This window comes from Aethalodelphis obliquidens, unplaced genomic scaffold (genome assembly GCF_003676395.1).
Source record: "Aethalodelphis obliquidens isolate GAN/ISIS:26980383/991018 unplaced genomic scaffold, ASM367639v1 scaffold8, whole genome shotgun sequence".
Lineage (NCBI taxonomy): Eukaryota > Metazoa > Chordata > Mammalia > Artiodactyla > Delphinidae > Aethalodelphis > Aethalodelphis obliquidens.
This window is the reverse complement of record NW_020837952.1, coordinates 19,794,172-19,813,252: the sequence shown is the minus strand read 5'-3', so window position 1 is coordinate 19,813,252 and position 19,081 is coordinate 19,794,172. Positions and strand designations below refer to the sequence as shown.

At 41.3% G+C, this 19,081-nt stretch overlaps 1 protein-coding gene across 1 annotated transcript in view; it reads right to left on the bottom strand.

The window, feature by feature from the left end:
- Window positions 1-3,071: 3,071 nt before the first annotated feature.
- Window positions 3,072-19,081, bottom strand: part of TPH2 (tryptophan hydroxylase 2) — a 105,361-nt gene continuing 89,351 nt past the window's right edge. Inside the window, exons 10-12 of the mRNA XM_027107051.1 lie at window positions 13,683-13,778; window positions 4,679-4,812; window positions 3,072-4,564 (exon numbers count right to left, since the gene is read on the bottom strand). Coding sequence (XP_026962852.1) covers window positions 4,390-4,564; window positions 4,679-4,812; window positions 13,683-13,778 — 405 coding nt within the window. The 3' untranslated portion in view covers window positions 3,072-4,389. The remainder of the gene's footprint in view (window positions 4,565-4,678; window positions 4,813-13,682; window positions 13,779-19,081) is intronic.

The window sequence follows — 19,081 nt, the reverse complement described above, 5'->3', positions numbered from 1 at the left end:
TGGAAATATTAGACCTACTGAATCAGCATCTTGTGGGTTCCATGAACATTAACAAGCTAAAAAGTAAGGAGACTGCAAAGGATTGGGAAGAAGTGAAGGAGACACCAGGAAAGTCCTACCACCTTCTTAGAATTAATATTAGCTTTCTCAACCTATAAAATGAGGGTTAGCTTTGCAGTGTTTTTAAAGATTTGATTTTGACAGAAAATGAACTTGATTTCTTTGTGCCACTAGCTTTCAAATTACCCTGCCCACATCTGTCAGATGTTTTTGTTGTTCAATTATAAAAACTGTATCCAGACTGGATTATGAGAATGCTGTTTGCAGGCATCATAACCACAGGTGCCCTTGGGTTGAACAGCGGGCTCACCACGATCCTCCCAAAGAAGGAAATAGACTTCCAGCTGCTGCACCAGACCCATCCTTCTTAGAGAGAGGAAGAAATCACAGCAAGTGAACCTGGCTGGTGGTATATCTCTCAAATATACCTTTGGGGAGATGACAGCAGCGAGAAGAGTGGAAATAGACTTAACTAATTCACTTACATTTATATGACCTATTCCTATAGAAATGGCCAGAGAGTCAGTGAACACAACCATTCAGTTTGCGTGAAGGTGAGGGAGCTTTGTTGTCCTGAATCACCTTGTCAGCACTACCAATGTTCACCAATAATGCCCCATTCTCAGGGGCTTCCCTGGTGGCGCAGTGGTTGAGAGTCCACCAGCCGATGCAGGGGACACGGGTTCGTGCCCCGGTCCGGGAAGATCCCACATGCCACAGAGCGGCTGGGCCCGTGAGCCATGGCCGCTGAGCCTGCGTGTCCGGAGCCTGTGCTACGCAACGGGAGAGGCCCGCGTACTACCAAAAAAAAAAAAAAAAAAAGCCCCATTCTCTATTTCATTTTTGCTTATGCAGTGAATATCTGTGCATCTCTAGAAAAAAAAAAATTGCATTTGCTTTCCAGTCTAGCTTTTTATCCTTAAAAGCTGTCCAGGAAACGTTTCACATGATGTTGTTTTGTCAAAGGAAGCTTTACGTATTTGCAAAAGACACAGGATATCATTGGATGTCTGCTTCTCCAGCCCAATGATAATCAACAAAGGTACTGGTTATTCCAGTTTTCCCTGGTGTTTCATCTGACAGTGCTGAGCCACCTACTTAACTTTGTAACTTATTTAATTACAACTATTTTTAGTGATGTCCACCATGATCCAGTAAGATATTGACTTTATAGGGTCTCAATATTGCAATGGTCTCCTAATTGGTTTTACAGCACTCTCCAATCCCCCTACAATTGGTTTCCACACAGCAGCCTGAGTAACCTTTGAAAATGTAAATCAGATCTTGTTTACAGCCCTCCAGTGACTCCACTGCATTTAGGGTCCACCTGACCCCCTCTGGAGCCCTGTATTATCTCATCCTTGCCTCCCATGCTGCCATCTTAGCCTTCCTCTCCAGCCCACTAGCAATCAATCTGTCTTCCTTGAACACATCAATCTTCTGCCTTAGAGACTTTGATCTTGCTGTCCCCTCATCCAGAAACACTCTTTCCATGGCTCTCTTCATGCCTGGCTTCTGCTCATCCCATGGTTCTTAGTCAAAGGCTATCTGCTCAGAAAGGTTTTCCCTGCCCACCTTAATCTCTCCCCTCTCCACTGCTCTTTATCACATCACCCCAACTATTTTCTTCATAAAATTGCCACAATCTCAAATAATGTTTTTTTTTTTTTTTTGCTGGTATCTGTCTACTAGAATGTAAGTTCAAAGTGGGCATAAACTTCCTCTGCCTTATTCACCACTATATCCTCAGTTTTTAGAACAGTGCCTGGTACAGTCCCTGATATGGTCTAAGCCATTGAATGAATGTTTTGAGACCTCAAGTCACATTATAAAGACTCACCATTCAATGTTTCAGAACTGGTTTATTTTGAACACATGCAAATCTAATATGTGAAGAAGGAATATGTCACTATTAATTCCCTTGCCTCTTCCCAGAAAAAGTCAATCTGCATAACAATCATTTCCCCAAATAAGAGAATGTCTTTGGAAATTGAAGAAGAAAAAAAAAGAACTCAAGACACACTGGAAAGCTCTGGGCTGCTTTCTTTTTCATTATAAGTAAGACAAGGTTCATGAAAGTACGCATCAGCACTTGATTCTTTAGAAGTTGAAAATTAGATCAAATGAATTGGAGGACAACTACATCTTGTGTTAATGTTTTCCTCCTCAAATGAAGAAAATGATGTGAGCCATGACTCCATTTGAAAATGAAACTTTCTATTTCTATTTGCTTTTATGTTAAAGCATATTGTTTTTCATTTGAGAACTTTTCATGTTGGTAAATGTTGCAATACGTTACATTCGTTAGGCTCAGCCCCGTTTACTATGCAAGCAAGACAAGCACAGGTATATCATCCCCATAAAGCATCATTTCTAAATTACACAGTAAATAACTGAGACGTAACGTAGCATTTAAACTGCATGACTCTCACATTCTAGGCACCAGATGCCTTCTCAAAAAGTCCACTGTTCTGAGAATCTTTCAGAAATGAGAGCCTCAATCATTAAGATAACTGATAGTCAAGCCTCTGATTTTTCATTGTAATTTCACCTCTCTCTGATATATATATATATACATATATGTATATATATATATATTTTTTTTTTTTTTTTTTGCGGTACGCGGGCCTCTCACTGTTGTGGCCTCTCCTGTTGCGGAGCACAGGCTCCGGACGCGCAGGCTCAGCGGCCATGGCTAACGGGCCCAGCCGCCCCGCGGCATGTGGGATCTTCCCAGACCAGGGCATGAACCCGCGTCCCCTGCATCGGCAGGCAGACTGTCAACCACTGCGCCACCAGGGAAGCCCTGATATATATTTTAACTCTTTCTCATATTCTTCCTGAATACATTTCGTCCAAAAATTTCTGACTCACAACGGGCCATACAACTGTATAAATTAGTTTGAAATCACATGTAGTTTCCTATTTAAAGAACATCCTTAGAAATTGCTCAAGTAAATATTTTAGAATTGCTAACTTAAAAGTCATTTCATCATCTTATTCTTCTCTACTTTTTCGTGTCCCCTCTTTCCTCCACCCAGTATTCTGTGCTACTAAAGCAGAATTAGAGGAACAGTGATTGCATTTGTTAAGGGAATCAGAAGCTAAAATTCATTTGCTCATTCAGCAATTTTTTATTTGTTCACTTAATCACCTGATTATACCTCTTATAGCAAAGATGACTGAAATTTGTGGTATATCACTATTGTTTACCCAAATTTGCCCAAACTTTAGCCAAGTGGACAGACTCCCAGAGACCTAGCTTGGTTGGGGGGTGTGAGAGGAAATTTCTGTACTGCTGTCAACCCTTGATCACAAACCATGTCCTATTTAGTGATAAACATTAGTTTTGACAAGCATTAGTTTCCCTTCTATGACTACACATCATAAATACATACATACACCAAGTTGAATGTCTTAGCAATCCAAAAGTGAGATGTGATGGGCTGTAAATGTTGGTGCACCACTAACTGTGCTACTTTAAGCAGATCACTTAAGCTCTCTGAGACTCAATTTCTATGTCATTGAAATCAAAGCTCTATGATATAATTATTCTCCAGGAGAAATGGGTTAACCAGCTGAGAATGATAATCTCTTTATTCCAGCATAAAATTCATAGTCCCAAGATTTTTCCCCATTGTTTAGTCTTTCCTAATGTCCTTTCTGGAAGTGTTTTCTTCCAAAATACTTTGGGAAGCATGTCACAACTCAGTTTCTACAAGGTCAATGCAACATATATTTTCTATTTGTGGAAATTTCTCTTTTCTTACATTGTATAAATAATCAACCTAAAAACCATTCCAACTAGTGTGCTCGCTACTTTCAATTTTTGAAACAGAACACTGAATCTTTTGTTAATGTGATGGGAAGTTTCATACAATTCTGGGTTTATCTCAAATAGTGCTGTGAAAACACTGATACTAGAGAAAATAGAAACAGTTTCACTGCTATTTTCATGTTATCTAATGAACACAGAGGAAAGGCTCAGGTCTGAGAAAGGAAAGGTCACGAGCTAGAATCATAAGAGGGCTATTTGTTACCAATTTTCAATAGCTGCAGCTTGGTTAAGGACACTAAGCTGGAATGTCAAATCTATTTAAGACATTTAAATGTATTACGATCTTTCATACAATGAGTGGTTATCTGTCATCGGGTTCTTTATGGTGTTTCATACATTATCACAGTAAGTTGCAAGTAGGTAGAAATATACAGAATTGCATGCTTACTAGCCAAGCCAAGACACAGAAAGCTATTGGTGTTATATGACATGGACTGAATTGCTGCTAAGCCCCCAAAAGATCAGGCTGGCAATGACACAGGTCCCAGACATCAAATTCCCAGATATTGGTTCATTTTGTTCAAGGCATCACACACGGTGTTCAAATCGCTGCGGAGGTCCTGCACCACGTTTTCAATGCTCCTGGTGTCTTTCAGAATTTCAATACTCTGTGTGTAGGGATTGAAGTAGACTGAGAAGGGACGGGTAATTGACTTTGCAAAGTCCCTGCAAAATAAACAGCAAAGAGATCAATCCTCACTGGTTCAAGAGACAGAAGGAAAGAACAGAGCCAGAAAAATTAAAAGTTATTTTCTCTAGATGGAAGAAAAATAAATTTACCTCATCTTTTCTTTGGCTTCTTCAAAACTTTCTGAAACAAAGTAGGCTTCCTGGAAGGTGGTGATAAGGCATTCCTGTAAGCAAGTTGTCTTTGGGTCAAAGGCTTTCACACATGCCTTGTCAGAAAGAGCATGCTGCAAAACATACCGCAAAACCCGTTAAACTCCAGGATGAGACTTTCCAAAGTGCCACCATGTCACATTCCTACAGCACAGCTCAATCATTTTACAGAACTATTCAGCTACTCATCTACCATGAAATATGGAACTCTCCCACATGCAGGGGAAATTGAGTGTTAAGGGGTTTTTTGTTTGTTTGTTTGTAAGTCTGTTAGTTGCTGAGGGAAAAAAATGAGACATGGTATTATTTTATTTATTATCAACAAAATTCATACTGAAGGACAGTTCAGAGCTGTAACCCCATAGAAATGGAATTTTAGATCTATGCTATGGATAGAAGCAGGAGAGCACAAATATGGTCCTAAATTTATTGCTATAAGCAATGTACTGAAATTTCCCTTAAATGGCAAAAGTAATAATTACCTGCATGGAGAGGTGATGCGGACTCTGACTGAACTATTTGTGGACTCATTGCGAGACATTTTGAGGCCAGGTACTGTGTACCAACAGAGGCTGGAGTAGGCCTGTATATTCAAGGATATGTGCGAAGCATTCGTTTACCTTCCCCCAAGCACAGCAGAGAAATATACAGCAAATAAATATTGCCAGGTGGGGAAAAAAAAGAGCTAGTATTAGTAGTTATAGTTATGCCCACAGCAGGCATTAGGGAAACAGGAAAGCCAATGTAATTACTCTTTGAACCATCATTAGCCCCGTTCAGCTCACTACATGACTGGCACTAAGAAGAGCAAGGAACAATGAATGATTTTATTCTCAAGATAAATTCAGGGATGCTAAAAGTTAGCGCTCATTTCCTGCCAGGTGCCACCTGCCTATTTATAGCCCCTGGATTGACGGTTCTCACACAGAATATGCCTAAGAATCACTGAGGAGCTTGTAGAAAATGCAGATATAGGACTTCCCTCGTGGCTCAGTGGTTAAGAATCTGCCTGCCAATGCAGGGGACGTGGGTTCAAGCCCTGGTCCGGGAAGATGCCGTGGAGCAACTAATCCCGTGAGCCATAACCACTGAGCCTGCGCTCTAGAGCCCACAAGCCACAACTACTGAGCCCGCGAGCCACAACTACTGAAGCCTGCACGCCTAGAGCCCGTGCTCCACAACAAGAGAAGCCACCGCAATGAGAAGCCCAAGCACCACAACAAAGAGTAGCCCCTGTTCACCACAACTAGAGAAAGCCTGTGCACAGTAATGAAGACCCAATGCAGCAAAAAAAAAAAAAAAGAAAAGAAAAAAGACAAGAAAGAAAGAAAGAAAATGCAGATACCCAGGCCTCAATATTATTTGGTAGGTCTGGATAAATTCCAGAAATCTGCATTTTAAAGGCATCCAAAGTGATTCACACACAGATGGTTGTGAACTATATTTTGAGAAATACCCCTCTAGATTCTCTCTTTCTTAATTTAAAGGGTAAATTAGTTGGGAGAGAGAGGCAAAGAGAGAAAGGGGTAGCAGAAACAGCCTTGAACTGAGAATTAGAAAACTCGGGCTCTAGTCCTGGCGTTGCTATTAACTGGATAACCTTGGCAAATGATTTCACCTCTCTAGGCCTCCGTTTCCTCAAGTGTAAGCGAGAGGTTTGGGCTGGGTGATTTCTGAAGACACTCTACTCCAGTCTCTGGATTCCACCCAAAGTACTTTTCAATCTCTAACTGCTAAGATTTCCTGGAGAAACGCTGAAAAACCTTTCCTGTTCAGTATTCTTGGTACATTCCCCCAACAATTTCAAAATGCATGGAATGATTTACAGCCTTCCATGAAGAAGGCTACATAGTTCCCTAAGTTTGAAAATGTAATGGTGAACCCAAGGACTGACGGGCAAGAGAAAGGGCACATGGTCCTACCCTGTGTTTGATTTGCTTTCCCACAAAGTCCTGTTGTCCAGATCAATGCATATGTGAATCAGGGAATGCAGAGGGCCCCTTGGAGTGGACTCATAGTTTCTGGCCCACAGAACAACTTCACTGTAAGCGGAAGGTCACTACACCAGCAAATGCATTTGTGCTAGGTTCAATGCAGTGCAGTGAACATCAAGGGATTTGGGGTTCCACATGACAAATAATTCTGTCCACATTTTTAAAACAATTTCACAGTTTCAAGAAACAAAATGTGCTTTGATGAGAGCTGTTGCTCCTCTGCAAAGAATAGGCCCCCTATTGGCTTTCAGAGCTAGAAGTTCCTTTCTTCGCAGCCATACGCTCTGGGTGCGTTTTATTTAGTATGTTGCTCTAATTTCCATTTATCCATCAGTACATATGAAAAGGAGGACAGTGACTGACCCAGAGTCCTAGATGTTTCCATGTTCTCACCCCCGCATTCAGGGGCATGGCAGAGTGGGAGCAATATAGACTATATGAACATTTAAGCCATGGCTCCCTCAGGGCTTTCCTGCTGAGCCAGGCTTTTCACTAGGTCAAGGACAAGCACAGGAAGAAGGTGAAACTTGTCTGCTTAGGTCTGGAATGCTGTGGTAGGACATTAGCACCCTCAGCAGTCACCCTGTGTAGAGGATGCCTCCAGAAGATGTGTATGTAATAACAGAGACCGAAATCAGTGTAGTTTCAGAAAAATGTATCATGTTATGATTCTACTGGATACTCAAATGAGCTCATTTCATCTTTTTAACAGGTAAATGGGATGAGAGTGGATCAAGAAAAAGCCCAGAGGGCAGGGTGCTCTGCCTCAGACTTCAAGAAAAGTCAGTGGATTCACAGCATATGATTTGAAGCAAAGACCATCAGGTAATATATCTCACACTTGCCTAATGTACTAATCAAAAGGAAAACGGGAAGCTCACTGTTCTAAGCTCTCAACAATGCAGTCTACCCTCAAGATCCTGCTGCGTCCCATACCTGGTTACGTGCTGGGGACCTCTCCATCCATGGAGCATGCGACCAGTTCTCTCCCTTGGCTGTTACAAATATGGAAATGATAATGGCACCCAAGGATTAGCCTGGAGAGAGCCCAGAGCTGGGGGAGCCGCCACGGAGTGAGGCCAACAAATGAGGTGGTGATCACACCTACGAGTGGTCTCATTTACTGATGGGGAGCTCTCTTGTGTGACGAATGCCAGGAACATGCATGCAGCCCATGAGGGCCCCTGTTTCTGAACACTGAAGCATAGCTCAAGGGCCATAAAATAGCATTCATGTCTTTATTGATTCCACTGTCCAGTGGAGCAAAGTCCTACTGAGTTTTCTTCTCAGCTCCTATCCATGTCTCTCTCTAAGCGACCTTGGTTTTGGGGAGCAGCTATCATGCCCTCTCCTCCGTGTCCAGAGTAGCTTCTCTGTAAACATAGAGCCAAACTGCCTGATGTCCCCAGAGAGCTCCACGGTGAATCCTTTCCAAAGTGTTAACAGTCTGATATCCTGAAGTCTGCAAGAATTAATCCAACTTCCTGCAGAGAGAGGCTTTATAATGCTGAGAGAATCTGGCTGACAGTCTTTTACTCTCAAGCCATTTTTAAAGTTCAGGAATACTTGAGAATCACCTCTCGTCTACATGCTCTCTAAAAGGACTGTTTTGCATTTACCCATAGGGCCAAAGACAACAACCCAGGACTTGGAGCCAGGAGACCTAAGTTCTAAACATAGCTGTCCCACAGGTTTATCAAATGAGTGAAAATTCCACAGGTTAAGATGCAGTTTCCTCTTTGATAAACTGAAAAGGTTATATCTGCATGAATTCTAAAGCTCTTCTTGCAATACGATTTGAACAGGGCCTGCAAATACACAGCTCTCATACCACCATCCCCTCCCTCCACCCCAACCAGCGTAAATTCACCATAGCAGCCTTTCCCACTGGGCCTGGGCATGGCCTTCTCACCCTTCCCAACAGAGATGGCCGTTACCAATTAACTGGCTTTAGCGCAAAAATTAAGACTTATTTGCCAGTTCCAGTCTTTTAAATAAAAAATCTCTGTCAACATCAAAAATTTCCCAGAACCCAATTAGCTTCTGCATGATCTGGGGCAAATTATTTCACCTCTGTCAGCCTATTCCTGTGTTAATCTGGAAAACGGAAATACTTACAGTTATCTATAATCCAGGAATATGGTGAGAATTAAAGGAGGCAACACATGCAAAGAGCCTGGCACATGGGAAGTGTTCAGGAAATTATGTTATCCTTGCTACTTCGGTCTCCAGATGATGCTTGGTGTACATATGCAACCAGCCACACCTTCCACCATTGGTACAGCTCCTCTGGAACCCATCGAGAAAAGAAGCATGGCCCTAGCTATGAGGCTGCCAGGTCCTAGACCACAACAGTGCCTGTCCTGAGTTCATCAGCTCAAAAATCTTCCTTCCTTCCAGCCACCTGCCTTTGCAATGACACAGAGTTATTATCGCACCTCTTCTAGATGTAAACCTGTGATCCTCACCCTCTATATTAGGACTGGTTAAAGTTAGGAAAAAACTCAAGTGTGAAGTCTAGATAGTTTGGGCCCTCGATTCTGAGTAAAAATTTGCATACACTCATACTACAATCATCCTTTCCCACGTCAGAACAACAAATATATACATTTGTATATGTATGTATGTATGTGTGTCTATGAAATTTTTGAACCTTCCTCGAATGTTCTTCCTGCTAACCGAGCACAATGTGGTAGCAACATCCCTATTGCCAAACTGGGTGATGACGGCATCACACTTCTTTTCATCAGTGATGTTGAAAGTTTCAGCAGTTTGAATAAGCTGCAGGAGGGAGGGAACAAACTCCCTCTTCAAGAAATCCCTGTGTAAAAGCCAAAGACCCTTCTCCGGCTCCCAATGTCCGGCATTTGCTCTGTTATTACTAACAGTGCTACTGCAGGAAAGGAAGAGGCAAGAGGAAGGGAGCTGTGAGCCATTGGAACGCAGGAAAGGTGTGAGAGCTCAGACGCTCTCAGAGTCCCAACTCCAGCCACCCGCTGACATACTGGATGACCTCAGGGAACCCACGGGGGCCTTGGGCCTCTTCTCTACAGCCTGGCAGTAATTCTCACCACCTCACAGAGTTGCTGCAAGTGGTTGTAAATACAAATGACTGTAATAAATATAAGGCTGTTCTGTGAAGGCTGATGAATAGCTCTATAAAAGCAGTACAATAAATTCACCATACAAGGATATCCTAAAACTAAAGCCAAAATATAATAATAATTAAAATTTTAAAAACCACCAGCTTTGTCAAAACCTGAAAAGCAGAACACGTGTATTTGTATGTAATATTCCAGCAACTCCTATGGGGTAGGTGCTAAGGCCATTTACCAAAAAAATCTAATCTCTGCCCTTAAGGAAACAAAGAACTAGACTTTACCCTCACCCATGAAAAAGAAGGAGAGATTGCCTTTTGCTTTGAGATGGGTTAACTTTTTGAGATAAGACTCAGCCAACTCATCGATTAGTAATCAGTTGCTTACCACCTCGTGTGAACAAGATCTCCTCACTGTTGCTTCTCCAAGGGAACTGGATTCAGCAAAGACCCATATTCATCACTTTCTTAGACCTTCCCTTCTAGAGAAACCCTTTCAAGTTTCTTGAAATCTGAACTTTCAATTTTGAGTTTGTTGAATCAAATAAATGAATGAATGAGTGAATAAAAATTTTTTAATGAGAGACTTACATAGTTAGGTCGACTCTGAGATAGAAAAAGAACATTAATGGAAAGACACACACTAGACTGTGGGTGAACAGCAAGCAATTATTCTATTCTCAACCTTTTTTTAAAGTCAGTTTTCTAGATGATCTAGCTCATTATTAACTGCTCCCCACAGTGATGAAGGTATGGAAAGGCCCTTCCCAAATACATTTTTGGAATTCATAAAAGTACATCACCGAAAAAATAATTAGAGCAAGAGAGAGAGCAATCATTGTTGAGATTTTTTAAAAACTGTCTTTATAGTTACCAGATTTATGTTAGATTTTATAAGCATTTCCATATTTATTTTTTTCTCTCTTCAAAGATAAAAAATAAGCACTGTCAAAAAATAAGAGGGAAAAATGAAAGCGATCCTTCAAACTATAGATACAGTACTCGGAAGTGCTTGGCCAGCTCTGACGTGCAACATTTACACTCTGGAAACTTAGCCTCTTAAAGCACACATTTTAAAATGTGTTCAGTTCAAGGAAAGAAGATGAACTGTGCATAGTTATGTAAAAATTATAAGGACTACACCAAAACCTCCAACAACTTACCCGAGACCTACATATGGCCTGTAATTGGAACAGCAAAAACACATTTTACCACAAAAGGTAACTGCGTTCAAAACTGTAAGTGGGTTTGCACAGGAATTATTATAATGCTATTAATAAAGTTATCCCCCGGGCTTCCCTGGTGGTGCAGTGGTTGAGAGTCCGCCTACCGATGCAGGGGACACGGGTTCGTGCTCCGGTCCAGGAAGATCCCACATGTCGCGGAGTGGCTGGGCCCATGAGCCATGGCCGCTGAGCCTGCACGTCCGGAGCCTGTGCTCCGCAACGGGAGAGGCCACAACAGTGAGAGGCCCGCGTACCGCAAAAAATAATAATAAAGTTATCCCCACCTGGGCTCAGAACTATCATTTGTTCTTCCAAATAAAAGTTGGACAGATGTATTCACAAGCGCTGGGGGAAGGCTCTGGACGCTGACACCGAGCGGGGCAGGGATGGGGTGAGGGTAAAGCTAAGACTCTAAGGAAAGGTCTCATGTTACATATTCTCTGTGAACAGTCAGAAGACATTTCATATAGAAGGAATTTCTGAGTTGTAAAAATGGTCTAAAGTAGCAATCATAGGAGTGTTGAAATTTGGGAATGGAAGAGTGCTAATGACCAGAGGCGGTGGACCAGAACGAGAAGATTCACGGCAGACAACGCCCTTCACATGTTTCTGGCTGATTTCCATTTCCAGACAATTCGGTCCATACCAATAGGAACAAAAACAACAGATTCACCCCAGTGCTGCCTACACACGCCTCATTAACCAGACCAGAGGACCCTGCTGAAAGTTGGGGCAATAAGAGAGACTTGTTTCTTTTGTTTCTGGTATCATTTATAAGCCCTCTGAAGAGAATGTAAATAGATGTAGCTCAAGAGCTACATAATTTTCTAATTCTTTTTTCAGGGAAATCAAGAAACAATCTATAGAAGACACGGGTCTTACAGACATATGATGTCATGCTATTGCTGTGGGCTTTGAGATTAACCCCAAATGGATTTTTTTGTTGTTGAGAATTTAGTTAAAAAAAAAAAAGAAAAGAAAAGAAAAAAAAATTTTAACACATTACATCAGGCTTTTGTTATATTAAATATTATCATCTATTCCAGCCAGACAGGGCCTCAGGCAGCTCCCTTAATGGGCCAGGCTTTGAGTAGAGCACACACACTGCTACGTGCTGATTGATCCAGCATCTCACCCGTCCCTTATTCATCCTTCCCACTCCTCCAGCATCAGTGTGGGGGCAGCAGGACCCTCATCAGGAAGCCTTCCCAGGCATGGGCTAAAATGTGCCAGGCACATTTGTCACACTGTCTGTATTATCTTGGTCATGTATCTCCTGCACTAGAATGTAACCTCCTTGATAACAGGGATCCCAGGCAATAGGGCCTAATGGTCAAGGGCTTGGATCCTGGAGCCTAGACTGCCTGGACTTGGGACCACCTCCAACACTTATTCGCTGTGTGACCTTGAACAATCTCCTTAATGTCTTTATACCTCAGTTTTCTCATCTGTGATAATGGTGTTACTTATCCCATTGGGTTGTTATGAGAATTAAGTGGGATAATATGTTTAAAGCCCCTAAAATACTAAAGTCTATTTAAGTGTCTTTTGAGGCAGTTGTTATCTTCTTCATATTCTTATTCTTCATCATCATTATTTGTCCTTGTATCCTCAGTGCCTGGCATAGTACATGGTGCATAGTAGATGCTCAACCAAATATTTGTGGAATGAATGAATGAATGAAGTCATAAAGTGAATGGACTCAATGAAACTACAGTTAAATTGCATCTTTCAAAAGTACGAACATCTAAAAAGTTCCAGTAATCATATATATCCCAGTCACATTATGCAAGGATAATAAATACTCAAAATAAAAACCCTAGGATCGTCCATAATCCTGACCTTAGTCTGAATAATCAAAGAAAGATTAAATTATTTTCAGTACCGTTTCCAGATTAGATATCACAATGCATTCTAAATTCATCAAAACTTGCTATCCCCCAGTGGTATACAGATAGCAATTCTTAAGTAACCAGAATAAATGATCAGAATGCCCCAGACTCCAACATTTCTGAATAAATGATTTTTTAACTGTATTTTAAGGCAAAAAAAAAAAAAAAATAGCATCCGTTAGGCATCACTACACATATTAGATACCTCTTGGACCACATATTTATTTAGGTGTTTTTTTTTTAATTGTATATGCCCATAAATGTTTTACTTTACATTAATTCTGAAGAAGCTAAAATAACCTCTAATTCTCCTTTGGGAAGCAGATGCTGGGGAATCCATGGGAGCCATGGTGATGACAGAAATAATGAGAGGTCAAGCCACCCTTACAAGGGAATTTCAATCAGTAGGATCACTGCTAGCTCAGTGCCCAGTTTTCAGCACTACATTTAGGCCAGTCATTTGTTACCCAACATCTGAGCATACACTTGTCATTCCTGTTGATTCGTGCACATGGCTGCTCATCCATTTGAGTCACACCACAAACCCAGAAAGGCATGACCCATTTTCAGAAGTGCAAAGAGTTAGGTCAGCACCCACATGTGAGGTACCAAATCCCCTGTACTAAATATTCATGGGGTATCTGCGAGTAGAGAGACTCAGACAGACAAATCAATATCTTCCATGACCTTGAACCAGTTTGCTCGGGAAGGATATTTGCGTTTACAGCTTCGTACCTTTAATTCTCCAATGGAGGAAAGCAGTCCAGCTCCGTATGCCCGCAGCTGCCCTTCTTGCTTGCAAAGGCCAAACTCAATAGTGAAGAAATAGCACTGAAAAAGAAGTGGACGCACAGCCAGTGAAATGGGCAGTAAGTTCTTCTGTAAAATAAAATGGCACCCAAAATAAAATGGTGCACTCTGCATAATTTCTTCAGCACTGTCCATTAAAACGCATTTAAGTCAAGAAGATTTATTGACATTTATTGCCTAATAATCCCTCCCTAGTTTAAAGGTAAATGGAAAAAGTATTAACTACTAAGAGTCTTATGCTTCCTGGATTCAGAAACCCTATGAGTCAAATCATAGTCCTTGCAATGACTCTAAAATTTAAAAAAACACAGATTTAGAAAGAATGAATATGTCACAGTGATAATGCCAGAAGAATATGCTACTATATTTAATAAGTTGTGGTTCAGTAGCACCGTGTAAATGTGGAAGAATAACTTGGAATTCAGTAATCCTAAACTGATTTTTGCAGTTTGTTTATTCATTCAACGAACATTTGTTGAGTACCTACTATGCGCCAATGCTTGGTAAAGAATTGTGGTGAAGAAACCAGGAAACAGCAAGAAAACAAGTATATACCTACCAAATTACCATTTTCTTAGCGAAATCTTAAATGGATACCTATGAATGCACTTACATGTATACATACTTATATACATATACATTAAATACATATAGTGAGAACGATTTCATTGGGCCGAGTTTTACCATCATCAACTACTACAGCTTCCCCAAGATATTAAAATCTACACTTGCTTCTGTTGAGTTCCTAGGAAATCAACCTAGACAGACAGAAATCTCCGTACAACCAAAAAACTCACAATGCTCTTGAGAGGGGCTGAAATTACACTATTTGTGCTCTGAGAGGAAAGTGAGAAGCTGACAATGAGCAATAAAAAATTTCATCAAATTAACACTGTCCTGCATTAGTGATGATGGAGCAATGAAGGGGGTGAGAAAGAGAATGAAAACATCCCTGAAAAGGAGCAGAAAATACTGATTATTTCTAGCCCATGGCTATTTGCTCTATTTTTATCGGGAGGTCAAGATGTCCCTTGGTTCTGGAGGGTTTTATATTTTTATTATGTGTGGATGATCTCTGAAGTTGAGTGGTCAATGCTCTGTAGCCCTGGGCTGGACCCGAAGGCCTGGTCATTCCAGGTCATGGAGCTGAGCCTCCAGAGGCAAAATTTCCTTTCTCGATTCATCTCCCAAAGAGACGAAAATTACAGCCCTTCCTACCCTGTCACCACCCACAGCACCCACCGGCACTCCCTCTTACTCTGTTCTGACTTGTCTTTCTTTTCTGTCCCATCACTTTTTTGACATGGTCTTTATGTATGAAATATACTGTTTGTCATCTGTCTCCCCCCACAAAACCATCAGCTCCATGAGAGCAGTATCACGGTCTGTTCATCTAGAACAGAGTTCCCCAATCTCAGCAGTGTTGACACGTTGGGCTGGATAACTCTTTGCTGCAGGGGGCTATCCTGTACACTGGAGGATGTCTAGCAGCATCCCTGGCTCTGTCCCCTAGATGCCAGTAGCACCCCCCCACCCCATCTGCAGCGACCAGACATTGAAAAATGTTCCCAGAGGGGAAACATCACTTCTGGCTGAGAACAACTGACACAGACTAGTGCCAGAAACATAATAAGAGCTCAGTAAATATCCGGTGAACAAATAAACAAACAGTGAATGAAGTATTTCTAGATTAGGCTTTTTGTGTGACAGCAGGACATGGAGGAAAGACACACACAAGGAGGCCTGAGTCCTAGTCTTACCCCTGCTTCTAATTAGCTCTGTGACCACAACCTCTCTGGGTTGTAGTTTTCCTGCCTATGACGTCTATTCATTCATCTACTTATTCTACAGACACTCCTACAAACCTATTATATGCCAGACTCCGCTCCAGCAGAGAACAAGGGAACAAAGTTCCCCAACCCATGAAGCAGGTATGCTCCTGGGATGAGACAAGTAACAACAATAACAACAAAAATCAACATACAGGATGAATGTCAGGCGAAATCTGCTATATAAATCTGCTATATAAATAATAATATCATGTAAGTGTCAGAGAGCAAGCAGAGGATACGGCTGTTTTAGATGGAGGGATCAGGGAAAGCCTCTCTGCAGGAGTGATCTTTAAGCTGCTACCTACTTGAAAATGGCCCTTTCTTTAAGAAAATGAACAAGCCAGTTGTACAAAGACCTAGGGGAAAGAGTGTTCCCAGCAAAGGAAACAGCAAATGCAAAGGCCCTGAGGCACGGATAGATGTGTATTTCCAAGGGTGTCTGGGAAGCTATTGGAAGGTTTTAGGCTGGAGAGACATGTGTTCTGATTTCATTTCCAAAAGATCACGCTGGTGCTCGGTAAAGAATAGATTATAGGGGGCAAGGGTGGAAGCAGAGAGACCAGTTGGAAGGCAGTGGCAGTCAAGACAAGGGTGATGAGCGACTTAGAGGATGACTTGGGCCAGGGGTACCAGGGGGTTGGGAGAACTCAGTGTCACAGAGGCCTCATGAGAAGAACCAAAATAAGAGATGTGAAGATGTGTTGAAAAGTTAAAATACAGAGGATGAAATGTACAGCATAGGGAATACAGTCAATAATATTGTAATAACTTTGTATGGTGACAGATGGTAACTAGACTTATCATGGTGATTATTTTGTAACGTATAGAAACAATGAATCATTACGTTGTACACATGAAACTAACATAATATTGTAAGTCAAATATACTTCAATTACAAAAAAGAAAGAAATGTTAAAATACAGCCCTCAAGTCTGTCCTCCAAAAAATTTTGCACAGTCCTGGGCATGGTGGAGAAGTGATCATACAGTCATAGAACAGGAAGCCTAGAAGTTCAGCCTCTTACTTTACCAAAAGGAAAACTCAAGTTTAAGAGGATGAAGTGATTCACCCAGGATGGGTCTAGATGGTGATATTTAAGAAATCTAGAGCTCAGTGTTTTATGAGCTCAACATCTGTCACATTTTAAAGTTTCCAGGTAAAAGATGAATAGATGCATGATTTTTTCCTTACCACCAAAAAAATGGGGAAATGAAAGGCTAAATCAGGAAAACCAGAATCTCACGACATCTTCTTAGTGTGTCTTTGGCTGATTTCTCTAATTTGTACTGCATTTATAGCACATGATGTGAAATCCTTGCAGCCTTAACATTGAATACAGAAGAGTTTGTGAAAAAACGTGCTCTCATGTTCAAAAGCCTCCAGAATAGTACACATATGGAGCCAGCTACAGGAGCACTTAGGTCAGCCTATCGTGTGCATTTTTAATTTTGCTTACGTTATATCAACGCGCACATAATGCACCGTCATGGTTATGATCCAAATCAAAGCAGGCTGAGAGCGTCCCTGAGAAAACCTGGTGCACCATTCTCACGGGCTTCCCCTAGATCTGGCATCCCGTCCTAGTGTGAGGCAGGAATTAAAAGGTCTGCAACAAGTCGGCTAAAAATTCCAAGGTAAATCTATCAGTGTGTGCTTCTAGAATCAGGGTAACCTCAGAGGGAAGAGCCACTGGGTGTCTTCCTTCCCGTTGCTTAGAATGCTCTCTGGCCCCATCCCTCATCTGGGAATCCTTCCAGAAACTCTGACCTTACACAGCTCCATCTGCTCATTCCCTAGCCGCCTTTCCCTCTGGTTTCCTGCTGTCTGTCCTCGACCAAGGAATGAGCCTAGATACTGCTTCTACAGCCTCCTCTCACCAGAGAACTAGACCTTTCACCTTGAGATAGCTTTCCATTTGCGGCTCCATGTGTGGCTAACAGATAAAGAGGGATGATAAAATGTACCTGAAGCTCAGGTGTTGACAAAATTTGAATTATGGACTTGCTCAGGATAATTTTTCTCTTTCTGCTTCTAATGCCTCAAAATGCATAAGGTATAGACCTCAAAATGCAGAAGACCCTGGGCACGATCACTAATGGGGAGGAGGGGGCAATTGCACGTGTTTTCTGCCTGGTTTTAAGTGCAAAGCCTACTTAGAGTTGGACTGGATGACCCCTGGAGACCCTTCAAAATTCAAGGGTAGCTAATTGCTTCTTGAAATTTTAAGAAAATATAATTTGTTTTCCTCAGAGCACTTGCCATATGTGGATCTGTAATATATTCCCAAGAGATTTACCAAATAAATATCCTACCTATTATAAAAAAAAAAAAAAAACCCACAAAAAATAAAAAACCTGAGCCCTATAAGAATTCCTGTAAAAGAAGATTGCAGAGTCTTGGTCACTAATGTCTTTTAAACAGAAACAAACAATAATACTAAGATTAACACCTCCCAAATTGAAGGGTACCTTTCATCAAAGCTGATGTTCATGAATTCCAAGTTCTACATACCACTAATTATAAGTAATTATTTATAAATATTTTATTCGACTATAATTACATATAATCATTAACTGAAAACCAAAACAGGAATTATATATCGGACCTCTTCCCTAGAAGAAAAGCAGAGTCATTTACATACACATAGTCATGAAGCAGAAGAAGGTCTGAGTGACGATCTGAGATCCAAACACGGCTGTGGAACACAGCCACGGGATGAGCTAGCAGGGAGCGTGCTTAAGAAAATGAGATAGGTCGCCCAATGCTGCCATCTTCCGATCACTACTGGTAGTGCACCACTCTCGCAACAGTTCTGGCCTAGCCAAATGGACATTGTGAGAGCGGGAAGGAACATCGTCCAGAGACACTGAACACACCAACAAAATCCACCTGGTCCCACATAGTGATTTACAAAAGGACACGATGCAACATCCTTTTTACGTTTGGTGTTAGGTACCTGAAGCTCTTGCTAAGGCACATACCATACTCCAATTAAAGAGATGTACACCTTTTTCAAATTCTTGGTGAAAAAGAAATTTATTGTTCCAATTTTCCTCTGGAAGGGTCCTGTTGCCTCCCAGTTCCCCAACTCTCTGAATCCTTTGAAATAATTATATCACCTCTTCCTGAGAGTCGGTCTGTATTCGTAAATTGGATTAAAATGGTGTGCAAAGTCCTAGGAAGACAGCCAGGTAACCTACTTCTTTTACTTTGTCTGGGAAAGCGGTCTATACACATCATTTAATAAATGCCTGAGTGAGTGAGTGAGTCAGTGAGTGATGTATATTCTCTACTGCCTTCACTAAAAATATGATCTTTTCAAACTGATAATATATACTTCTAAGTAATTGCATACATACATCATTCCCCATCTAGAATTCCATCATCCACATAGGCAGGACAGACAGGAACCGAGAAGTTAGCAAAGAATGTCGGAAACGGCCCTAACTGAGATGTGCTGAACGTAACAAAAGGTTATGCACTAAATCTGAT